General features: G+C 34.0%; 3 protein-coding genes across 9 annotated transcripts; all 3 read right to left on the bottom strand.

Moving 5' to 3' along the window:
- Positions 1–3,557: 3,557 nt before the first annotated feature.
- LOC122316781 (F-box/kelch-repeat protein At3g06240-like) lies at positions 3,558–11,234 on the bottom strand. 2 transcript variants are annotated; one of them, XM_043133566.1, is made up of 3 exons: positions 9,736–11,234; positions 4,214–4,947; positions 3,558–3,798 (listed from the first exon to the last, which is right to left on the bottom strand). In XM_043133566.1, the coding sequence occupies exon 1, from the start codon at positions 10,915–10,917 to the stop codon at positions 9,817–9,819; it is 1,101 nt and encodes a 366-aa protein (XP_042989500.1). In that variant the 5' UTR covers positions 10,918–11,234; the 3' UTR covers positions 3,558–3,798; positions 4,214–4,947; positions 9,736–9,816. The 2 variants fall into 2 exon arrangements, with proteins under 2 accessions (XP_042989500.1, XP_042989499.1); XM_043133565.1 differs by lacking the exon at positions 3,558–3,798 and having other exon boundaries at positions 3,942–4,947.
- Positions 11,235–17,366: 6,132 nt separating this feature from the next.
- LOC122317279 (F-box/kelch-repeat protein At3g06240-like) lies at positions 17,367–18,771 on the bottom strand. Its single transcript, XM_043134271.1, has one exon. It carries the CDS (start codon positions 18,702–18,704, stop codon positions 17,667–17,669), a length of 1,038 nt encoding a protein of 345 aa, XP_042990205.1. The 5' UTR covers positions 18,705–18,771; the 3' UTR covers positions 17,367–17,666.
- A 2,145-nt stretch (positions 18,772–20,916) lies between these two features.
- Positions 20,917–24,641, bottom strand: LOC122317012 (F-box/kelch-repeat protein At3g23880-like). 6 transcript variants are annotated; one of them, XM_043133891.1, is made up of 3 exons: positions 24,410–24,641; positions 22,896–23,001; positions 20,917–22,687 (listed from the first exon to the last, which is right to left on the bottom strand). In XM_043133891.1, exon 3 carries the CDS (start codon positions 22,354–22,356, stop codon positions 21,205–21,207), a length of 1,152 nt encoding a protein of 383 aa, XP_042989825.1. In that variant the 5' UTR covers positions 22,357–22,687; positions 22,896–23,001; positions 24,410–24,641; the 3' UTR covers positions 20,917–21,204. The 6 variants fall into 6 exon arrangements, with proteins under 6 accessions (XP_042989825.1, XP_042989828.1, XP_042989826.1 ...); XM_043133894.1 differs by having other exon boundaries at positions 22,896–22,998; XM_043133892.1 differs by lacking the exon at positions 24,410–24,641 and adding an exon at positions 23,727–23,877.
- Between the last annotated feature and the right edge of the window lie 1,999 nt (positions 24,642–26,640).

Genomic DNA, 26,640 nt, shown 5'->3' with positions numbered 1-26,640 from the left:
TATCTCTTATTTTAAACATCAATTGTGTAATAAGAAATTAAAATGAAAAAATATAAAAATAAAAAATAAATTAATTAATAATAATAAATAAAAATAAACCCTCATTCATCTTATTCTCATATCTTCCAAAACCGAACTGACCGTGCCTAGTTTTGCATTGATTTTATAATATGGTGTGAGCCATTTGCTCTAAGATTTGTCTTCTTCTTTCTCACAACATAATCTAGTTAATCAAATTTTAATTGCAAGTGTGAATATGCGTCAACCACATCCCCGAAACATCAATTAGAAATTTATTTATTTTTTAAATAATTAGTTACATCTAGAATCATGTTAGATACAAGTCCATGAAAAATTAGTACTCAACTATCCCGAAGGCATTATTTTCACTCTATCAAAGGATCCAACAATCCCAGCCTCTCCGCCTAGAGGAGGGTGGAGATTCGGCTCCTCCCTCCCTCCCCTATTTGGCCTATGCTGTAATTGTCCATAATTTTTTTTTCCAATTTTTTTTAGTTTTCCATCTATAGCACTAAGATGTGCCGATTTACTGGCTACTAGCCTCCTCGACCGCCACGCACTCCAACATCAAATTCTCCAACTGCCAATTGAGAATTGACCAAAAGAGCGGCTCGTGAATCTCACGCACCATCGCGCCATGAGGTGTCTAACACTGCTACGTGCGGCATCATCAAGACCAAGGGCTCTGAAAAGTTTATCTTTTGGCTACAAGAGTGACCAAAAAATTCGACCTTAACCTTCTTTCCGTGAGTGATGCATGAGCTACACACGCCTCCACAACCAGTGACAGTCATTCGTCAGCAAATCGACTCATCTTTTTGTTTCTACTTTCATGTGTTTCCACTCTACCTAACCAAAGATCAAGATGAAGTGATCGTAAAAGTCTTTTTAGTCAATCCAAGCCAACCAAATGAAGCACACACCAATTCACTGTGAATTATAGTCGTAATGTTATAGTCTTTTTATCAAATTATGCTGAAACCGCTTCAACCGGTTTCCCCTTTGTGGAAAATAGGTGGGAGCAAAATTTTAGCTTCATATTCCTCTTTTTAATTTTTCTTGTGTTGTTTTTGTTTGTTTGGGATGACTATTAGGGGCTCCCACTCCTATTGAATTTAGTATCTTGTAACCACTTAATTTATTTATAAAATGCTTGCTTAAAATAAAAATAAAAATAAAAAGTATGAAAGCCCGAGACAAGCCTCTCTCTAGATACATTTTTCAAGCATAATATATAATTATTTTTTCATGAAATTAATTTTGTCATAAAACAAACATTGGGCTATTATCGAGCCAAGTCGAGCTAGTCTTTGGCTTGCCGAACTAGACTCAACTCAAGCTCAAGATTATTATTTATTCTTTATTTAAGCTTGACTTGGTAGGCTAAATTCCCAACTTGAGCTCAAGTTCATCGGAGCGCAGTTCGAATTCTTTATTTTTATTTTTTTAATAAGATTTAATAATTAATAAATTAGATTAAAAAAAAAACCTAATATTGAATTTGTAAAACTAATAAGTAAAACTTATATGATGACGAACTTTGAACCAGCTGGATACTTTGAGGATACTGTGGTGACGGGCTCACCCTTGAGTAGTAGTTATGGCTTAAATAGAACATTCTGCAACAGGGAGGCTCCCATAGTCACGCCCAATAAGAGTTGCTATGCTAATCACCCCCACCTCCCTTTTTCTTTAGGAAAAAAAAAACAAGAAGTAGAATCTCTGTTGACTTGTAAAATTTTAAAAATTTATAGATAATTAATATCTAACTAGTTTATATTTATCCATAATAACAATATATTATATACTTACATAAATTATTATTACATACACATAATATGATAGAATATATTCATTTTATATATGGTTTCCACCTACTAATATATGAAATTATTAAATCTTATCGACTAATTATTGTACAAATTATGAAAAATAGTTATGAAATATATTCAGTATATAGACATAAGTAATTAAATTACATAATATATATTTAATTATAAAAGTGTTATATTATTAGCTAATACATATATATATATAGGTGAATGTATATATTTATCAATATATGATTGAACTTTAATCGAGTCCAACTAATGAGTCGACTCGAGGTATAGACGAGTGGGCCTTAAAAGTTCTAGCCCAGTCGAGTCAAGTTTTGTTTGATATGTGCCATTTACTAATCGAGCAAGTGTTTACTTTTATAGGTATTTTTTTTTTATAAGTCGAGTTCAATTTGAATTTAACTGGATGAGTACCAAGCATGTTATCGAATAGACTGGTTCATTTACAACTCTAAACAAACAGATATTTCTACATTAGCTTGTAAGTGTAGTACTCATTTGATAGTGTTATTATCTTGTATAAATATTATTTTTTTTATCCTAAAATTGATTCTCTCTCATTGCATTAACTAATGTGACTTATATTAAAAAGACTTTATTTAAACATTTAACCTATCAATTTCTATCCATCTTTTAAGTTTGGTAATCTTCTATCGTTGTGCCGAATGGATAACCACTTCAAATGTGCAGAATCAACAAATTTTATTACGATAAGAACTTCTCTTTTTTTTTTTTTTTTTTTTTTTGGCTTTTGATGACCGGGGGGACTACCACACGACAGAGCCCTCAGAACTCACTCATGGAACCTAAACCTCGGAGAGACTAACACAACAACCCACCGTTATGGGTTTCCACTTAAATTGTAATTTGATCCTAGGGAAAATCGAACCTGTGAGCATGAGACTCATGCACACAAGTTCGCTCTTACCACTTAGGTTATCCACAGGTGAATATGACAATAAAATTTAAGATAAAGAATAGCATTACTCTTAGTTTAAATTTTATTGTTCAATGTTACTCTTCATCTCATTTTGCATGTAAATTTGCAAACGATGAACCTCCAAAATTAAATGGTCCCATGCTAATCCGACGGTCTCCTCGTGTAGTTCCAACTCAAATTCATGGTTCATACCATAAATTTGAAACAAAACATCAACAACTAATTTCACTCTAATAGATGATTGCATCCCAAGTACAAAACGGCAATCTTAAATATTGTACAAAAAGAGGGTCTGCTGACCTGAGGGGGAACAATACTAATTAGTAATTATCAAGAAAGAGAGAAATATAGCCTGTAAAGCTGGCCCCCTAAAATCAAAATCCAACCAAAATTCAATCTTAATCCACTCAAATGTCAACAATCCAAGATCAACAGCCTCATTTAGTCACTTCCATCATCTGGGGCTTAAACCCCTTATTTACCTAGTCTTGGTTTGAAGATGAGCTTGTGATGTCAAAAGCGATAAGCACTTCCGATGGGATTAGAAGTCATTAGCTTCATTTATTTCCATGAATATACTAACATAAAGGCACAGGTATACATACAAAAATTCACAGACATAGAGCTTAATGATCATCAGCCTGTATCCGCACATCGAAATACCATTCAAATACGACAATGAGAACAAAAGAAGAAGCATTTCATATGATCAGTGAATAAAACACCAACTATTCTGCAAAACAGTGAGACAAAGATTATGAGCAGGTAAATGTCGTCAAGACTCAAAACCTTGATTGAGAAAAAAGAGCCAAATTTGTTTGTCATAAAATACATTACAAGTCATAGTTTTCGATTCACATTATTCTCCAACAAAAAAGGTCCACAACCAAATAGAAGAACGACCACAAATGGGAACAGATATCATGGGCACTTCCATTTTTACAATATTACAAGTAGCAACAAGATATCACCTCATCGTCATTGAAGTCAATTCTACATCTGCAATTTGGGGAAAGAAGAAATACCATAAGGAGAAAAAAAAAGAATTTATCAAGAGAGAGACTAACTAATAAGCACAATAAAGACATGCATCCTCTAGTGTATCAATTTTGAAGGAAAAACAACTAACAAGTCAAATACAGTTAGCAAACAATAATATGATCTGGTAAGAAAGATCAAAGTATAACCACAAAATAAAAACAATTCCCAACTTTCCAGTTCTGAGAATACAATGTGCATGAACGTTAGCTGACCCATAAATCTCCAATCATATGTCTTAGATGAAATTTCAGAACTCTAAAACGTATAACAACCACTTTTCTCCCTCTTTCTAGCACCAACACATCCTTTTTTTTTTTTTTTCGAAGTAAACAAATTTCATTGATCAAAGAATAGGCATAGCCAGAAACATTACACAGCAATCCTCTACGAAGAAGGAGCGGTAGAGACAAGAAAATCATGAAAGTCCATGCCATTAAGGTCAACAGCAATGATCCAAGTACATAGAGTTCTAAAAAGAAAAACTTTAAGCTCCTCCAACGATCTCTCCTTATCCTTGAACGTCTGCTCATTTCGCTCCTACCACAATCACTACATGATGCAAATATGGACCATGTTTCACATAGCTTTAATCTGTTGAGTGCCTCTTAAGGTTTGACCAGCTGGCCAGCACTGCCCCCACTGTCTCAGGCATAACCCAAGCCAACTTTAGTCTACTGAACACCTCATTCCATAACTCTCTATGTAATAGGAGATGGTCCACTGACTCCCCACCGTTCTTACACATACAACACCAATTTGCAATGATCACGCTTCGTTTCCTCAAATTGTTAGTTGCGAGGATCTTACCAAGGATGTTGTCCACATAAATAATGCCGCTTTAGGAGGCGCCTTATGTCTCCATAACCTTCTCCATGGAAACTGAATATTCGGCTCCTGTGTGAGGGACTTATAAAAAGAGCACACTAAGAATAAACCTTTACCTACAGGTGTCCACCACATCATATCTACTTGCTGGTGTATACATGGCTAAAAAATTCTTCAAAACTGCTCGTTTCCCAATCTCGTGCCACCCGACTAAATTGATATTCCACTAATTTTGCTCCCCCGATATCACCATGACTTCCGCCACTGAAGCATCTTTAGCACCTGCAACCAAGAAAAGGGAGGGAAAAGAGTCATTTCAAGCCCTATTTCCATACCAAATATCACTCCAGAATTTAATCCTAGAGCATTATGGTGAAAATGAGGTGATCAAAGCACAAAGTTTGTCCACAAAATAGCTAACTCTCATAGGATAACCAACGACATTGAGATGTTGAATATTGATGGTATTGAGTGTAGAGAAGATTAGGTGTTGCAAAATCATGTAGTTGATTTCTTTGACCAGTTATTTACTGAGCAGGTGGGTAGGAGGCCCACACTGGATGGGCTTGAATTTGATTCCATTGGGCAGCTTAATGTTTGTAGGTTGGAGAGGCCTTTCGAGGAGGCAGAGGTTGTTGAAGTGGTGAGGAGAATGGTTAAAGACAAGGCACTAGGCCCTAATGGTTTTTCTGTGGGATTCTTTCTAACATGCTAGGATGTGATAAAAGAGGATCTTATGAAGGTGTTTCAGAAGTTCTTCACAGCTGAAAATTTTGAGAAAAGTCTTAATGCTACTTTTCTTGTATTGATACCTAAGAAGGTTTTGGCGACAGAGATTAGGGAGTTTCGGCCCATTAGCTTAGTAAATGGGATATACAAGATAATTTCCAAGGTGCTTGCGAACCGTCTAAGTGAGGTTTTGTGGAAGATTATTACAAAACCCCAAACTGCGTTTGTGAAGGGTAGGCAGATTTTAGATGCGGTTCTAATATCCTATCAGGCAGAAGATTTTATGATTAATTGATCAAAAACAAAAGGATCCAAGAGGAGACTTCGAGAATTGGATCACACACATTTCAAATTATTTAGAACAATAAGGACCCCTTAAAGTCTTACACAAATGCAAACTTTTGACATGTAGACGCATTATTTTAGAAGAAACTCCCATTTTACTCCTTGTCTAGGATGCCTCCAAGGTAAGTAACAGCTGAAAATTCCTCGAGTCTAAAATAATAGTACTAGAAATCTCATTAGCGCAAATGAATCAGCTCCCATGACTTTGCGTCAAATTTATCATGTCCAATCAAAATCATTGTGCACTTAGACAGAAAGAAATTGTAGCAAAGATGGATTCAAATAATCCTCGTAAACTATAAAATTTTGAGCAACGCGTTCTTCAGTTTCCTTTCTCTAGGAGCATAGAAAACAAGCTTATTAATCATAGTATTAGAAGCCAAACTGTAACATACAGGTCCTAAATTAGTGTTTAGAATTATTATTATTATGATTTTGGTAATATTTTATCGGATCAGTCTTGAGAGAGTAATTTTATTTGAGTAGGATTCTTCCACTCTGTATGCCATTTATCCTCTTGATTACCTAATTTGAATAATTCCCTAATTGGCATCCAACTCTCACTTCAAAACCGTCCCATAAATCCCCTCTTTTCCATCACCATATTCCCTTCAGCAAACCCACAACATCCTTGCGGCCAATACCTCCCCATGTGAAATCAAATTTTCTCCTACACCTCAAACTAGAGCTACACTGCAAAAGAACAGAGAAACCACTTTCACCGCAGACACCATATCACTCTCTCTTCATACCAAATCAGCTACCTCGTTGAAACACCTCTCGGCAGCCACGGAAATTGCCGCCGGTCACTTCCAGCCACCCAAAACCGCCGGTCATAGCTGGTCATTCTCTCTTGGTAAGTTGAATCCCTGTGCCGCACAAAGCTCCTCTCTCGTAAGCCTTTGTGCTTCTTTTCTATTGTTTTGTTTTCAGCTTTCCCAAAAAGTGCATGCTTGTTTTTGTTATTACATAACTACCCTTCAACCCACTACCCATAGTAGGGCTATGTAGAAACTGATGGGATCGACCGTCACCGATGCGGACGGGGAAATGGCGCCGTTTTAGTTATGAGTTTTATTTTATTTTATTTTTTTTAAAAGTGAAACAGCGCCATTTGCCATTTCAACCTGGGATTAATAACCCCCCCCCCCCCCCCCCCCCCCCCCCTCTTCTTCTTCTCTCCTCTACAGGTGTATTTCTTCCCACCGACAACACAGTCCACCGCTCCCCTGCCTTAGAGCAACATTGACAGTAGACCAACGAACCGCACCAACACACCCCAAGACTGAGGCTGCTATTTTTTTCCCTCCCTAATTGGCCAGTTTTGAGCCACTCCAAAAGTCGTCGCTGCAGCATCGGTTTTGGACCGAAACTGCACCGACAACGTCAGTTTTCAGCCCTAACCCATAGCCTTTCTGTAAAATGCCTCTTGAAGGAACTTTTTGAGTAATTACATTTCTGCCCTTAAGTGTCTATGAAAGATCTTGTGTTTTAACTTTGTTCAGTACACGGGCTGATCTCTCATGTGGGCTTGATGTTTAAATTGGGCTGGTTGTATTTTACAGAAACTGTTGTAGTGACTCTAAGTGGACCGATTTTCCTCAATTGGGCTGGGCTGGAATTTAAGTTAGGACAAAGTTTTACTTGAATAAATATGAGCCCAAAGACTTACTTTTATCAGAAAATATTTAAGGGCTTTAGTATATACTGCTAAGTATTAAATTAAATTAAACCTATTTTATAAATTGAGTTTCAGTGGCTTACCTAACAGATTTGTATTAAGCCTAAATTAAGCTACTTAGTATTTTTGAAAGATTAGATATTATGATTTTAATAATTATTGAATTCAGTATATAGCTGAAAATTTTAGTTCATGATATGTGTTCAATTGGGTAGAACGCTACGACAAGTTTTCTAGAAATTTAGTCACGTGTAGTACCTCGTATAGGTAACGAGCTACAAAGTAGGATTCAAGAAGCAGCGCTAAAAGGTAATTAGCATGATCATAACTTTATGTGTGCTGTAACTATTCCGTTTTAGCATGAAAAATGTGATATTTGCCTATGCTACACTACGAGCCAATTCAAGGTTAGTCCCTTTTCATGAACCTCGCTGAATTACGATGATATGCTTGTGAATGACTATGCATGCTATGCTGATATTGATTGTTGTTAGAATGGATGATATGTTATGAAAATCACACGTATGTCATGTTTAATGCTATGCCATGAACAAGAGTACGCCATGCCATGTGAATTCATGAAGTCAACATGTTCATATGCATTATGAAAGTTAATAAGAAAACACATGAATGACAACCAAGTTTTAAGATTGGCCTTAAGTTATGGGTAGATGTGCAAGCCATAGACTCAACGAGGTCCACCACATGTAAGCTATTATGTTTTGAGATGACTCAGACCCAAGTATGTTTCACCACAGGTTATGATATGCGATGCAGTGCCACAAACTCAAGTGTGGTTCGCCATATGTTATGTGATAACATGGACCCAAATGTGTATCATTACATGAGACGATACGTTACATGGTGCCATGAACTCAAGTGCTGTTCACCCTATTTTAAGTGACAACACAAACCTGAGTGTGTATCACTACATGATATGATATGTTATACAATGCCAAGAACCCAAGCGTGGTTCATCATATGTTATGATATGATATATACGGTCAACGACAATTAGACCAATGCACATATGTTATGATGGCCACTAAATAAGTGAAAGACAAGATGAATAAGTTATGTATGAATGATAGGAAATGCATGAAGTCAGTCATTCATGCATCCAGGTTACATATATTGCCATGTTTGTGTTTGATTCCGCTTATGTTACATATGAATGATCTATAGGTTATGTGTATGTGTGGCAATGTATGTAAGTTTTCAAAATTAAGTCTAATGAACTAAGTTTACAGTATGATGTGCAATTACTGAGTCTTCGACTCATTTGTTCATTTATCTGTTTTTATGTTTTAATGTCCCAGATGATAATTTCATGGATATAGAGCAGGAGTGCCAAGAGTGGAATAAATTTTCAGATACTTAGTGTATGATTTAGACATTTAAGCAGTGTTGGTATCACATAGAACTAGCTGATGTTATTTCTTTTATTTTTCAGCTTTTATGTTATGAAAGACAGCCATGCTAGTTAAGTTTTATGATTCAATAGATGAGGTATTTTATGAGACTAAACCTCTTTACCGGGTGTTATGTTATGAATGTACGTAAAAGTCCTAACCTACAGGCATTGGTGTTACACAGGCATATGAACTTATGCAATCAAGCAGCTCCTAAAGTTAATATGCAAAATTGATCCAGCTAAACCAATAATCATCTGCGTAAGTCATCAAACAATAAAAGTTGTAAGATAAAAAGTAAAAGAAGCAGTTCTTGAAGGATTTTGAGGAAGAAGCATGTTACGTCTAGAAGTAAATGCAAGATGCTTGGGTCTACTTGCAGGAAAACAAAGCAAAACCTATTAGCCTCTCAAACCCAAGAAAAATAAACCAAGAGGTACTTCCAAAAGCAAATTAAGGAGGGAAAGTAGAACCAGTAACACAACAAAATCACCAAAAGTCATGTAATTGACTAGAAAAACAGAGTATAACCACAAGAAGAATTCCCGGGCTATTTAATCTGAAAACATAATGTACCCTACAACATTCGTCACAACGTTAATCTCTGTCACAACTGTTAAGAAAAAACAAATCCCCAAGCACAAGTCCTAGATAAAAATTCAGGGCTAAAACATGCAAAGACCACTACTACGACTCTTTCAGGACCATAAAAACCTATCTAGCAGAAACACTTGTCCTTTTGAGGATTGGAACAGACTCATTTCAACTCACTAAGGATGATATGGAACAATTGCAATCTTCCATCCATGTAATCTTGAGATTTAGCAGTGACATGGTTCTGCATTTCATACCAAAATAAATAATAAAAAAGAAAAGAAAAAAACGATCCCATCTAAATCTTACCTCGCAGGCTAGGTGATAAAGGTGGAATGGCCAGATAAATCATGGAAATACACCAGCATTTGAGTGCAGTACTGATGGTTATCATCGGTCTTCATCACAGAGAAGGCGTTGCCTTTCATCCCCACCGTAATGATTAGGTGAAAGTAAACTCTCAACGAAGACAGCTGCTTCACACAAAAAGTCACCCAAGGTCACAACATGTTCAAGCTCTCCTTCAGGTTCACTTATCATTAACTCCTTTTCAGCATGTATTACCACCAGCTGACCACCTCTCGAAAGCCAAAGCGGTAGTGAATTTCTGGAAATACGAGAATACGCAACTCTGAGCATTGGTTCCCATGATTCTTCGATTCCATATTCCATCATTCTCCATATGTCTATATGGGTATGAGTATAACCAACTAAACACAGGAACCCTCCAAGGTTCCTCACAATCCTGAAAGGTGGTTGTCGAGGGTGTCCATCTTCCTGGATGGGCATCTGTATCTCGTGGAATTTCTCCTCTGCTAAATCAAACGCATGTATTTCATCACTTGCTGGCTCGCTCACTTTAAGGTACCAATGCAGAGACCCATTGCAAAGGATCCCTGCTGACTCTGTCGCGCCATATGAATGGTCGAGGTCATGAAGAATACCTTTCCATGAATTTCTTTTTAAAGAGAAAACCTCGCCTTCACTTGAACGGCCACCACCATTAAGAAGCCGGTAAGAGGCCACAATAAGCTTGTAGTCATCAGTGGATGAATCATACCCAAAACCATGCCAATGTATGAAGCCACCTGGTGGAGCACCAGGATCTGGCAATTTCCTGTGGTCTCCAGTTGAAGGATTCCAAATATAGAAACCCTTATGGGAATGGAGAGCCACACAAACCAGACCATTGCAAGACCCTATAATTCTAACACGGAGACCATTTCTCTGGAATGGGACGTCGAGTTCTCTGAGAGCGGAACTGTCCCCAAATGGCACGTCGCAGCCTAGGGATCGAATTTCAGAACTGGATGATATAAGTAATCTTTGTGGATGCTGAGACGCTTGCCCGAACTGCCATTTTGTGAATCGGGGATCCGAGATTAGCGAGCGCCAAAGTTTAGATACACACCTGAATCGTAACAAAGATTTGACCGGCAATCGCAAGAGGATTTCTTCGACAATTTCTTCGGGTAGATAATTCTTACTCATCGCTTTTCTATCCAATATCAATCGACCCAAAAATGCTTTGGCGCCGGCAATTGAAATGATAACCGGTAAGTGCAGAGATCACAATTGTTGCTGCGAGGAAGTATGAGAAAGTTAACTCTCAGAGTCTCAAGAGAAGCTCCACCTCACTGCAATTAAAGCTCATACAGAAGAGTAAAGCGGCCTCGCCAAGGTCCGTTGGACCAATTCGCAACGCCTTGAATTTCAAGAGCCAAGGATCTCCCCACGTGTTTTAAAAACCAGAAGAGTAAAGTGGCCTCAGTCAAGTAAAGCATCCCCCCTGCACAAAAAGAGAAGAAGAAAGTGGCCTCAGTTAAGTAAAGCATTAATGACTTATAGAGGGATAGAGTCAACGTTTTTATTATTATTATTATTATTATTTAAATAAGAAAATATGGGATTTAATTTTTTTATAGACTCTCTTTTTTTACAAAATAGGGTAGTACTCTATTCATATCCATCTACTATTTAAATTCATTTCAAGTTTTTTATTTTTATTTTTTAAAATATTTTTTTAAAATCTTTAATCATTAAAAAAATTAAAAAAATATATAACTTTAATAATACTCACTCCTTTAATCATTAAATAAAATAAAAAATAAATATAAAAGTCAAATACAAAAAAAGTAATAGATATGTAGTAGTAGGGTATAAACCCTATCATTATTCTTAAAAATAATGTGTATTATTTATGCAACTTATGATTATATTTAATATTATTTAAATAAAAATTATGAGGTATTTCTTATTTAGAAGTGTCATTTAGGTATGTTTAAATAGTGAAAATAGTTTATCTCATCTGATCCTATCATTATAATTTTCTCAAATTTTTATACAAAATATAATAAATAATTCAATATTTTTAAATTTTAAAATAATAATATTATTAAAAAATAATATTCTAAGGGCTTTTGGAAAATTATTTTATCTTAAATTTATCATCTCATCTCATCTCATCTTTTTTTGTTAAATATCACTTAAATACAAATATTTTCTAACTAATCATTACAACCTTTTCGTACTTTTAAATAAAAAATAACTCAACCACTTGCAGTTGGTCATCTCGCAATACCAAGCCCCATTCCTTGTTTATCAAGACAGAACAAATCGGTAGCTTACCACAATCATATCTTACTGGGATCGGTGGCTGTTTCAACTTTCGTTGATGATTGAGAGGATTATTAATCATAATAATTAATTGATTTACTATGCACACGGGAAGTCATGTAATAAGAACATCGAATCTGGGCAGCATATGGGGGAAAATGAGGAAAGCAATTGATGAATGATCAAGATAGAAATTAAATAACACACTGGCGAGAAGGCCCACAGACACAGGGCACGCCAGCCTCTGCTGACCAATCTCTTTTGCCCTCATCCAGAATGGCTAAGTTCAGAAATGAGAAAAGCAGAGATTCAGAATAGTGATGACAAATTCAATATCAAGAATTGCAGTTGGTCTTCTAGTCACAGCCACTTGCCTCAGGAGGTGTGTTAAAGGAACATGGATTGAACACTGAAGACAACACCTTACATTGGGTCATCTCGCAATATATTAGAAGCAAACAAGTGGCAGCCGTCTCGACTCTGTGAAACTTCCTAGAATTTAATTGTGAAGGGGTCTGCATTTTACTTTTCAGAGTTGGTTCTAAGCACCAATTGGTTCGGATTCTAGAAAGATATGTATATTATATTCGACAAATGACCCTTCTCAACATAAATATCCAGCCCCATTCCTTGTTTATCAGGACAGAACAAATCGGTAGCTTATCATAATCTTTGCTCGGTTTCCCATAAAAATGTATCCTACAGCACCTGAGTATGATAAATACAAATATTTTTAAACTAATTATTATAATTTTTTCAAACTTTTAAATAAAAAATAACTCAACTTTTCTAAATTCCTAAAGAAAAATAATATTAAAAAATATATTCTAACAATATTTTTACTTTATAATATTTTTTATTCAACATTTTTCTCTCTTATTTCCTAAAACTCTATAAAATATTAACTCAAATTATCTTATTACTATTCACAAATTATTTTATTACTATTATTAAAATTCTCATCTTATCTCACTCTTCAAACTTATCCCATTAAAATATAATAATTTTTTTTATACTATTTCAAGATAAAATTCACTTTTTTTACAAAGTGACTAATCTGTTTGGAGCTTACACAAATCATTTCTCTCATATTTACATTAACCGTTCAACAATTTAGATCTTTGTCAATTTTGCCAAAAGAGAGAATCTTCGAGCAGTTTGTAAGCTGATTTTTTTTTTTTTTTTTTTTTCTTTTTTTTTTTTTTTTTGAAATTAAACTTGTATTATCATCATTCATCAATTACATTACAAGCTTTATCACTTACAATTAAATGACTTATCTCATTGGGACCCTCCTCTATCTAGCATAGCTCTTCATTACTCTGCAATGTCATCTTTGCAAGCTGACGAGCCACCATATTACCTTCTCGACGGATAAACTCAATTAACCACTGCTCTTTTGCTTGAAAAACCTGCTTGATGTCTTCTATGACCTGCCCCTTCCATGATTCATCTTCCTCTTTAGATTTTACAGCCTCAATGACCTCCTTGCATCACCCTCAAAAATCACATCCGAGAATCACAGTTCAAAACACATCTCCATTGCTCTCCACAAAGTGTTGCATTCAGCAATGAAAGGGGAAATTACATAGCTTTTTGCAGAACACAAAGTGGCTAAGATATCACCCTTATTGTCTCTTACTACAATCTCCATCCCCATTTTTTGTTCTTTCATATCTAGAGCCCCATCAAAATTAACTTTATACCTATTCCCATTTGGTCTTTCCCATACCCCCATTCTTCCACTATCATCTCCATGTTTCTTTCTTTCCACCCTTTCCCTACTCGCTGTATTCTTCAAGCCCCATAACTACCATCTATACAACCATACTAGGGCCAGTAAATTTATTTTCAAATACATACTTATTTCTTCTTGTCCATATATTCTTCATTATAACCACCACTATTCCAATTCTCCTTTCTGTAATTTTCTACACATATCTATCCACAGCTATTCAAAATCTCTACCTTACGATTGCCATTTGTTTACAGGGCCGCTTTTTTGTCCTCACACATCAGATATTGTTGGGCAACTCCACAGTGCATGTATAACAAATTCATCTTCCATTTGACATATGGGGCATTTTGGATCTCTAGTGATCTTCCTCTTCAACAAATTTTCTTTGGAAGGCAGGATGTTGTTAATAGCCCTCCACAAAAAATGCTTGGCTGCTCCAGGTATTTCAAGTGACCGCAGTTTCTTCCACTCTTCAGCTTCCTCCCCCTCTGTGGATGGTCTGCCCTCACCTACCTTTTTTCTTTGTTGCACCACATAGTAGGCATTTTTCTTAGAAAATTTTCCGTTCTTTGAGGGGGCCCAAATTTGCTTGTCTGCAGCCCCTATGCGACTAATGGGAATAGAGCAGATCACCTTAGCGTCCTCCTTACTAAAGATTGTTGTCACTAGCTCGTCCCTCCATATCCCCCTTTGTCCATCAATGAGCTCACACTTTGGAAGCTACATTAAGGACTCGAATGGGGGATTGAACACAGCGAGTGATAGGTGTTGGTAACCACTTTTGACCCCAGATATATACAGACTTATCATTCCTTATTCTCCACTAGAGACCCCCACCCTCATCACATCCAATTCTGACCAGATACTTATCCATATTCAAGAAGGGGATTTTCCCAATGTAGTCTCTAGGATGTGTGACCTTTTCAAGTACTTTTCCTTAAAAATTGTGGAAACTAATGACTGGATCATTTAACATTCTCCATCCTTTTTTAGCCTTTGCCCTTCTAATAAATTCTCTTATCTTTCTGACTAGAACTCCACCAAAACCTTGCAAACATAACCTCATCTCTCTGCACAACTTCTTTGGCAGTTGAAATATACAAATATACTCATTGTTTACATGGGAATTGCCTGCAATATTGCTTTTGTTAGCACTTCCCTTACAGTCTTTTCATAGCTGCTTCTTGTTTCACCTTATAGTACCCATTTGCTAGTTTGAACAAATTTATATACCTTTTAGCTTGTTGGGTTCCGGAGAAAATGTGAGCCCACAAAACACCAGTGTACTTGTTAGGTGTTACATCTTCTTTCTACAGAGGCTAAGCTCTCATCTGCACCAGTTTTTCCTTAAACCTTTTTTGATTATAAAGATGAGATAAAATTAAATAAAAATTGAATAAAATATTATTATTACATAATTTTTAATATTATTATATTTTAAAATTTTAAAAAATTAAATTTATTTTTGTATTTTATTTAAAATTTTAAAAAAATTATAATAATTAAATGAGATAAAATGAATTGAAATAGTCAAACCTTCCTTAGCCTGCAATGAGTTAGGCCGAATAGCATTTCTGCGTAGGAGAAAAGCGCTCAGTTGTATTTCTGAGAGAGTAAATACTGGGATCCAGCTTCTCTCTTGTAGGAAAAATAATAGTACATCTCCTATTAAATCCAATGGCTACTCTAGTATGTGAACGCATTTCATCAATTATAATTTTTTCAATGAAATAAAAACATAAAATTCATTTATTTAATTAATTTATTTATCCATTAAACACGCTGGTAATTAAAAGAACCGTCTATTTACCTATGAAGCATTGTGAATAATATTAAAGATATTTAGGTTTAGATAGTAGAATGATTTTGAAATCACTCCACTATTATTCAATAATTTTTTTATTATTTTGCACTATTATTTAATATTTTATTATTATTATTTATTACTATTCACATATTATCTAAAATGACCTTAATATATGAACATAATCTTATACTTTTTGTTTTTAAATATTTATAATAAATAATTTATTTATTTACAAATATGTAAATAACAACAATAGTAAGTTATTCTCTTTGCTCTTTAAATTTATTTTTAGTAAATTTTTGACAAAAGTTTAAGAGAGAATAAAACATCATGCAGTGGCTCTCCAAATTAAGGTGGGAATTTATTCTTAACATGGTTGCACTTCGGGACAGAATTATGGCTTAGTTTGACTACAGTGACTCATCTAAATCAGTTAGATCAGATAAGATATTTTTAATAATAATGAAATTTTTAAATTGAGATGAAATGAAAAAATTTATAAAAAAAAAATATATATTTAAATAATGAGATGAGATAAAATAGTTTTTAATTTTTAAAATTTTAAAAAGATGTGAGTTCTATTATTTTATAGAGTGCCGAATTATGTACTGTTTACTTATTATTTATGTCAATTTTATACTATTTATATATTATTTAGTGTCTATTTTAACTATTTAGTATTCTTCACTATTTATTTAAGTAGATATTTTTAAAATTTAAAAATAAAATATAGTATATTTAGATAAAAAAAAAATTATTGTATGGTACAATATCTTATTTATGTCCAAATCGAGTAATGTTACGTATAATTATAGAATGTGTAAATATTGTATAATCATTTTAAAAAAGAATAGAATTCACGATTAAAAAGTTAATTTTTCTTTCATGTGAATTTCATGTTAATTTATTTTTTTCAAAAATACTATATGATATTTGTATCACTACGATTGTAAATATCATTTCTCATCCAAATCGGGCCTAAAAAATTACAACAGTTGCCCATTAGATTTTTGATAAAGAGGAATATATTTAATTCCTTTTAAAAAATAATTAAATATAAATTAATATTAAAAAATTAATCTTTTAGTATTAAACTTTATTGTTTTTAAAAAGAAGTCAGCATACTTGATAATTATATTTGACATTTAAGAACGGTAAAAATATTTCATCTCATTTTATTTTATTCCATCCTATCATTATAATTTTTTTAAAATTTTAAATAAAATATAATAAATAATTCAGTTTTTTAAATTTTAAAATAATAATATTATTAAAAATTAATATTTTATTAAACTCTCAACTTTTATATAAAATCATCTCATTATCCAAATTGCATTTTAGTGATAAATTTTAATAAGAGACCAGGCCAATCCTAAAGCCTTATTTGATTCCACAATTTAAATAAAATAAATATTTTGTTGAAAATTAAATAGAATATTATTACAATATAATTTTTAAATATTAATTTTATTTAAAAATTTAAAAATATTAAATTTTTAATTTTATTAAGTATAAAAATTTTAAAAATATATAATAATTATATAAAATGAAAGACCAGTAACGTTACTGTATTCACTATTCACTTTATGAACACACCAAAAGTCACGAAACTGACAAGAAAATCACAGTAAAACCCCGAGAACAAATAAGGAGTCATCCAATCTGAAAGTAGTGTAACCGAGAAAATTCGATACAAATGTAAAATTCCAATCCTTCTCAGGGAATAAAAAAAAAACAGATTCTGCAAAATGATACATGATCACAGCAACCAGTTTCAACATAAATTTCTACCAAACAGTACATATTACATAATCACAAAAGAGAAATAGAAAATACCCATTCCAAATCAAGCAGGATGTTGTGAAACAATTACAATCTACCATACAGACACCAGATGGTTATCTTTGAGATTCAGAAGCTAGCGTCAGCATTCTGCATCTCATTGGTGAGATGCACCAGCATTTGAGTGCAGTTATCATCGTCTTCATCAGAGGGCAGGCGTTGCCCTTGCACATCATCACCGCTGTAATGATTAGGTGAAATTAAGCTCTCAACAAAGACAGTTGCTTTACACTTTCGTTAGTCACTGAAAGCCCGAACATGTTCAAGAATCTCTCCTTCAGAATTACATTTCAGTAACTCCTTTCCGTCATTTATCGCCACAATCTGACCATCTTTAGAAATGCAAACTGGGGCTAGATTATGTCTGGATATTTTCAAATGAAAATATGCAATTTGAAGCGTTAGTGCCCACGATTCTCGGACTCCACATTCCATCATTCTCCACAAATTTATATGGGTACGATTATAGCTAATAAAATAAAGGCATCCTCCAAGATTCCCCAAAGCACAGAAAAATATCCCGTTGAAACGATCTCCAACCTCGACAGGCATCAGCATTTCGTGGAATTTCTCCTCGGCTAAATCAAACACGCATATTTGGTCACGACATTCTGGCACCCACACTGATCCAAGTTCCTCCCACAGTTCAAGTTGCCAATGCAGAGACCCATTGCAAAGGATCCATGTTGATTCGTAGGCTTGACTTGAAGCGTCGGCGCCTAGAAGAATCGTTTTCCATGAATTTCTTTTCAAAGAGAAAAGCTTACCTTCGCTTCCCTGATAACGAGGCAGAAACAGGAAAGAGGCCACGAGAAGCTTGTAGTCATCAGTGGATGGATCATATCCAAATCCATGCCAATAGTTTTCCCCCCGAAGTGAAAATGTGGGATCTGGTAATTTCCGGACGTCACCAGTTGAAGGATTCCAAATATGAAAGCCCTTATGGCGATGGACAGCCACACAAACCAGGCCATTGCAAGACCCTACGATCCTAACATGACGACCGCGTCTCAGGGACGGGACGACGTGTTCTCGGAGAGTGGAACTGTCCCTAAATGGTACGTTGCAGTCTAGGGACAGAATTTCAGAACGGGATGATATAAGAAGTCTTTGCGATCGCTCGGAGGCTTGCCTGAAATGCGATTTAGCGAATCGGGGATCCGATATTAGAGAGCGCCAACGTTTAGATACATACCTGAAACGTAACAAAGATTTGACTGGCAAGCGCAAGAGGATTTCTACTACCACAGTTTCGGGTAGATGCTTCGTAGACATTGTTCTTATTTCAAATTTCAGCTGACCCAAACAAAAATATTTTGGGCACCCCGGTTGCTGGAATGGAAACCGGAAAGTCAGTACAGATATCACACTTCTGCGGTGTAGTATTAGAAGGAAAAAGTTCACGAGTATTTTCTTGCTATTAAATATAGACTGAGAAAAGTAGAATTCGAAAGCAGTACGTACAGATTTCTCTGCATGGGAGACGGGGAAAAGGCTGTAGTGAGATGATAGAATGATGGAGGGATAAGCGTCTTGTCAGTTCAGAGAAGTGGCCGACTGTGAGTAGTACTACTGAGTAATATAGCACTCGTCACTTCAGTTATCTGCATCTAGAAACTTGGAACACAACCTTATTAGTGAATCCAAGATTGTATGAATCTGAGCACGCGAATCCATACGATTTTCTAGCAGTATCTTGTTCAGAGTGAGATTTTATGAGGATTTAAGTTTAGAATAAAGCTAGCTTGCCATTTAAGTTTATCGCTTATTTATTAGTGTATTGTTTAGTAGAAAACATTTTTATTTTATTTAATAATTAAAAAAATAATTTTAAATATATTAATATATTTTTTATTTTTTTTAAATATTTAATACATTAAAAAGATGTGAAAAGGAAAATAAAATAAAAAATTTTAAAGTGAACTAACGTTAAGATTGAGGGTCCACTTCTAAAGTTTAGAAAAATACCGTATCAACCTATAGGTATACCGATGTTTATCTATTTTTTTAATAATTAAATAAGGGAATAGTATTGAATTTATATATTTTTTGTATTTTTTACAAAAAATATATCAAAAAATTAATTTAAAAAAAATCAAAAAACAAAAAAATTTTGAAATGAAGCAATCGTTGGATTATCGGGCCCCTAGCATGATCCGTTTAGTTTAACCATATAAGTTAGGACAATTTTAGGTTGCAGCACAGCAGATAAGGTCGAGTTTGGATTTAAAGTTAAATTAAATTAAATTTATTTAATTATTATAATATTTTTAAATTTGTATATAAAATATAATAAATAATTTAATTTTTTTAAATTTTAAAATAATAATAATATTTAAAAAATAATATTTTATTTAATTTTCAATTTTCATTTTATTTAATCTCATTTTAATTCACTATTCAAGCTATTTTTTATTTTTAAATATTTGTAATTATTAAAAACTTAAAAATATATATTTATTAATAATCATTTCTTAATCATTAAAAAAATTAAAATATATGAATGACTAGATTTAATAAATATAATTAAGAACCATACTATTATTTTCCTTTATTTATTACGATACTTTGTGTTATTAAATTATTTTTACCCCAAATGAGATCAAACCTGTTGCATTTGGGACGTTACTTCTCATTCGCAAAGTAACTCTTAGGCCATATTTGATTTAATAATTTTAATATCTACAACTATTTCTATATTTAAGAATAATAATAATAATAATCATATTTTTCCTCCTAATCTGGGAAGCGTCCATCCGCCTCCATAGCATCTGCACCAATATTTCAATACTTAAATTGATATTATTTTGAAATATAATTTATATATATATAATTATATAAAATCTATATAACTACGCTTACATAATAAGATGATTTCAGATCATACGTAAATAATAATAAAAGTAATAAAAAGTAATAAAATAATAATAATTAGTAATAAACTATTTTCAAATAGTCGTAAAATAATCTTAACACTATTTACTCACTAAACACTAAGAGTCAAAAAGAGTAGCACATTTTATATTAGATGATGCTGCATCCACCTTTGTATTAGATATGATGCTACCGCTGGTTCAAATTTTTGTATTGTCTTTTTTATTTTTTTTTATGTATTTTTCTAACATCCTTCATCATTAAAAAAATTAAAAATAAAAAGCATAAACAGTATGATTGAGGGAGAATCATGACATCAATTAGCATTTTCCCTCTTTTATATCATAGAACAAAACAAGAATATTACATCTAAAAACAATTCGGCCTTTAAATATGAGTTTTACTATATACAAACACAATCACATACTAATATGTGTACCAATACTGATTCATTCATATTCAAAATTTAAATTAACATTATTTTTAATAAAATCTACTTTTTGACCAATCACATCACATTAATATACAGATTAGTACACAATTGTACTTGCAACTATATTTTTCCTTTTAAATATTGTCTTCCAATGACTAAAAATCGATTGTATATAGGACATTCGATACAACGTAAACTCAAATTACATGGAAATTCAGAAACATAAAGATTCTGCAAAATAGTGCATGATCACAACATCTTGTTTCAACAGAAATTTGCCCCACTTATACAAATTCACAAAAGAGCATTGGAACAGACATTTCAAGACGCGTAGGATGCATTGGAAAAACTAGGATCCTCTATACATGTGATCTTCGAGAGTTAGAACTTAGAAACGTCACTAATCTGCATTTCATTGATGAGTAGCAAAAGAACTAAAAGAAACACTGAACAAGAAAAATAAAACGATCAAGTCAAACACAGATAAGGGGAAAGTAGACTCTCAACAAACACAGTGGCATAAAAAAAAGTCGAGCGACGGCCACTGAAGTACTCAACATATTCAAGAATCTCTCCATCAGGATTACTTCTCATCAAAGCAAATCCAGCAGTCATTGCCACAAGCTGACTTCTGGAAAGGAAAAGCGGGTTTATAAATGTTACGCCCGGTACTGGCTGAAAATAATTAGCTCTAAGCATTGGCGCCCAGGATCCTATGACTCCATATTCCATCATTCCCCATATCTCTATATGGGTAGTCGTACTAACCATAAAACACAGGTACTCTCCAAGATTGCGCAAACCAACGATGAATGTTTCCCTGTTGTTTCCACCGATGAATGCATCCCTGTGGTGTTCAATTAAATCCCAGAAGGGCATCAGCATTTCGTCGAATTTCTCCTCGGCTAAATCAAACCTACATATTCTTAGACCATAAAGTGGCTCACGGGAATCATGAATATGCCAATGCAGAGACCCATTGCAAAGGATCCCTGCTGAACCGCGGCAACTGCCCGCCAGACCTGGATGGTTGAGACCTCGAAGAATCTTCCATGAGTTTCTTTTGAAAGAGAAAACCTTAATTTCACTTTCCCGAGGAGGAGGCATCCGAAAATTGGCCACGAGGAGCTTGTAGTCATCAGTGGATGGATCATATCCAAAGCCATGACTATGTATGCCTTCACTAAGTGAAATACCAGGATCGGGCAGTTTCCTGTAATATCCTGTTGAAGGATTCCAAATATAGAAATACCTACGGCTATATAGAGCCACGCAAACCAGACCATTGCAAGACCCAATGATCCTAACATAACGACCCTGTTTTTGGAAAGGGACGGCAATTACACTGGGAGTGGAACTGTCCTGAAATGGCGCCTCACAGTCTAGGGATCGAATTTCAGAACCGAATGATATGAGAAGTCTTTGTGAGCGCACAGACGTTCGCTGGAACTGCAATTTGGCGAATTGGGGATTTGAGATTAGGGAGCGCCAATGTTTACTTACACATTTGAATCGTACCAAAGACTTGACCGGCAACCGCAGGAGTATTTCTTCGACGACGTTTTCGGGTAGATATGGTGGAAAACCTCGACGACATAATTGTTTATTCTTGGTAGACATCGATCTTATTTCAAGTTTCAGGTGACCCAACAATGCTTTGCACCGGTGACTGGAATGGTAACTGGAAAGTGAGTGCAGAGATCACACTTGCTGCAGTAGATTGACTATTTTCAAGCTATTAAAGATGAGAAGTGCTACAGAGAAGCCCACTTAAGTGCTGCACACCGCACACCGACTTGTATTAAAAACCCAAAACACAAAAAACAGGAGGAGTTCTCTTGGGTTCAGCAATTTTCCTCCCTCAATAGCACACTTCGCATTTTGCCCACAAACCCAGCACTGAATTTCGTGGAAGGTAATCACCTCTCTCTTTCTCTCTCCCCTCTCGAATCTGCGCACACCAAATCACAGACCAAAAAAATCGTCATCAAGGAAAAAAAAATTTCATGATCTCATCACAGTTTTCTTAGACCAAAAATTGAAGCTACAAAAAATCACAAATACAATTTTCATCAATGGGCAAAAATATCGCAGACCAATGTATCATCCTAACTGTCCACAAATGTTGACGGGGAAACAGGTAGGGCAAAAAGTGTAACCTTTTGCCAAGGAAAAATTGAAGAAAAAAAGTGTGACCGGTGACTCCTGCATCGAATGGCAGCTGGAGTTGGGAGAAAGGACCTGAATCTGTCGCGGGTACTTCTACTGGAAAAAAGAAGATGGGAGAAAGGGAAAGGTAATGGGTGAGCAGCAATTATGGTACAAGGCAGTACACAAACAAAACAATAATAAAACCAAAAAAACACAGGTATTATGGTTTAAGGAGATTTTGTTATCTTTTCTATCTTTCTGAATGGTTGTAACTCAGATCACCTATTGTAATCTATTATACTGCACTAATTTTGTTTTACTTTCCTACATTTTTCAACAACTAAAATGTACCTTCAGTATGTATGTTTCTATGATAATTTGTATTATCTATGGAAATGTGACATGGACTTTAGGTTGCTGCAGTATACATTGCTAAATATGAATTCTGCTAGCCGATTGATATGGAATGCAGTTAAGGATGCTAGTATGACCTGTAACACTTTCTGGTGAGCTACCATAAACCTTTTAAGACATAATTAATTCTCTATTTATCAAAAAAAATTAATTCTTGGGTCTGAAATTTGCAATCACCTTCTAGTGTAGCATGAACCCACACAAAGAAGAGTTATTGCAGTTTTTATATTAAATTGCAAACTTACATATCTTGGGTCTGAAGGTGGGAATTACACTTTCTTTTTCCTTTATTGATAAGTATGTGGGGATGACATATTCTTATGGAAACAGCAGACGGGTCCAGGTAAAATAAAATAGATGTATCCATATACAATTATGCATTGAATATATTTTTAAGTTCAATATGCAGTTAATTCATGGATTACCTTTTCAGGCTGCATGAGCTGCTTTTTCATTCCCGGAAGCCTTCTAACATATTGATATAGCACATGCTCTCTCTCTCTCTCTCTCTCTCTCTCTCTCTCTCTCTCTCTCTCTCTCTCTCTCTCTCTCTCTCTCTCTCTCTCTCTCTCTCTCTCTCCTGCAACATGGCTATAAGTTAATAGAGAATTTTCGAAAATCTCTGCCAAAGTAAGGAACAATCTTCTAACTTAATCCACATCACTGGTGTAACTAAGATGATTAGCTCCCAACAATTAATACAAGCAATCTCTTTCTAGAGCACTAAGAATGCAACCTAGCCCCAAATCAACTCTATTCCGAAATGTAATTGCTGTCCCACCTACCTTCCGAAGTCGGTGTCGGAAAGGATTACTTTACTACTAGAGATTTTCTTAAGTTGGATTCTCGGAGATGAGTACAAAAAACCCCATCAACAAAGTACAGTGTCTAGAGATAACGATAGGGACAGAACACTCTTAATTCATGTACAAGATCAGGGGAAATCAAAAAAACCGAAGAACCAACCCAGTTTTCTCTATCTATCTCTATTCTCAATTCAATATTAGGGGCAATCACATAAAAAAAAACCTTAAAAAATTCTAATTAGGCCAAATAACACAGAAAAAAATTATGCAACCAAATCCACAAATGGGTTACACAAAATCACCTTTTGGGCGAGAGAAGAGGCCGCCGTTGATGAAGAAACCACCAGAAAATTGTGGGCGTCCAAGAGAGAAAACAGAGCAACGAGAGAGAGGAGGGTGAAATGGGTGTCAAAGAGAAGAAGAGAGAGCTGTTCGGATGGAGAGAGAAGAAGAGAAGAAGAGAGAGCGTTCGATGGAGGCGTTCGGGGATGGAGAAAGAAGAGGAGAGAGAGAAGAGAAAAATGAAAAAAGAGAGAGAGAAAAGAGAGAGACGTTCGGAATGGAGAGGGAGAAAATAATAAAAATATTATTTGAAGAATGAAAAGTTGTTCTTTACATTTAAATAATGACTGTAATTAATTATTTATAATTTTAGATGTGAATAAATTAATGTGAATTATTTTAAAGATATATTCTTTAAATTTAAAAATAAAAATAAAGATGAACAATTCATTGTCAATACTCTTAGAAAGTGAGAGGAAGGTTGTGATTTACATAGCGGTAAAATAGATATTTCACAATGGAAAATGATAGGGATCTTCCAGTAGGATCCCACTAACTTGTCCCGCTCTTTTTTTTTTTTTTTTTGAAATTTTTTTTACAGAAAGATTAAGAAAATTATATTTAATTATATTGTGAATTTTATTCATTTTTTTAAAATATTTAAAAGTATTTTTTTTACTTTTTTTATATTATTTTTTTAATACTTTTAAATATTTTAAAAAAAATAATATAATTTATAATATAATTAAATATAATTTTCTTAACCTTTCTGTAAAAAAAATTTAAAAAAAAATTAACAAGACAAGTTAGCGAGATCGCTCAACTGATCCCTAGCATTCTCCTTTCACAATACTGATTTGGCAGTGTGCGTGTGCTTCTTTAAAAGGGGCTTCTGTCTAGCATCTTTCATTAAAGATAAGAGAGAGAAGAGTAGAATGCGCAGTACTCATCGTACAGGGATTCCCGCAGAGGAGACGGTGGAAAAGATGCAGTGAGATGCTAGAATGATAGAGGGCGAAGCGTGTTGTCAGTTCAGAGAAGTGCCCAACTGTGAGCACCGAGAGATTGCACTCCAGTGATCTTCCTCTATGAAACTCCGGACACAATTTTGTTGGTCAAACCAAAAGAAAAATGAGAGACTATCACTGCTTAACAATTTGTTTACAACTTTAGAATAAAGATTAAAGTAATATATTTTTTAAATTTTAATTTGACTTTTATTTTAATTTGATAGATTTAAATATTAAAAAAATATTATATTATTAAAAGTAATAAATGAATAGTAAATTTGTTGTAGGATGGTACTACAGATATCATTAGTGGCTCTACTGAAAATCACCGTTAAGCAAAAATAATTTATTATTATTTTTAATTATTTTTTAATATTTTTAAATATTTTAAAAAAATATAAAAAAATTATAATAATATTAAAAAAATTTTCTTAATTATTAAAAAAAAAATTAAAAAAAATAAATTTAGGTCAGCGGGAGCCACCAGCTGTGGTCTTGGTGTTTTCCTTTTGTTGTAAGGTATCACATCTCAAACCACAATTGAATGAATCTGCGCACGCCAATCCATTCGATAATGGTACGGAAAATGCCGGCTGGGTCAAGCCTATTTTGACCGCTGGGCAATTTTTTTTTATTAAGATTTTTTTTTTTTAATTTAGTGATTAATAAAATTGATGTATTTTTTTATTTAATAATTAAGAAAGTAATTAAAAAAATTGTAAAAGGACAAAAAAATAAAAAACCAAGTGCAATAACGTGCAGTAGTAAACTGCAAGCAGCACAATAGCATAGTCCTAATAGTAAGACTTGTTTTGAGTTAGGGGTGGCAATATGTCACACGACCCGTTAATTTAATACGAACACGATATGATAATAGCAGGTTAGGATTTAATCTTAATGGGTTCGGATCAAAACGAGTTGACCCGTTAAGACACGATTGCTTAACAGGTTAACCCATTTTGACCCATTTTGACACGTTAAGAAAGTTAAAGTTACAATTATACCTTTATATCTAAAAATAAAATTATTAGAATTTCAATTTTGATATTTTTATTATTTGGATTGTAGTTTTGGACTTATAATTAGTTTTATAATTTTTATAGATATTGTAATTTTAACATTTATATAAAATTATGCTAAATTTAATAAGGTTAAAAATGTTAATTTCGGGCATATTCAACCCATTTACATAAATAGTTTAAAATGAGTTGTATTGTGTCGTATTAACCTATTTTGTAATA

The sequence above is a fragment of the Carya illinoinensis genome, chromosome 7 (genome assembly GCF_018687715.1).
Source record: "Carya illinoinensis cultivar Pawnee chromosome 7, C.illinoinensisPawnee_v1, whole genome shotgun sequence".
Classification (NCBI taxonomy): Eukaryota; Viridiplantae; Streptophyta; class Magnoliopsida; order Fagales; family Juglandaceae; genus Carya; species Carya illinoinensis.
This window is presented reverse-complemented; position numbering and strand designations above follow the sequence as displayed.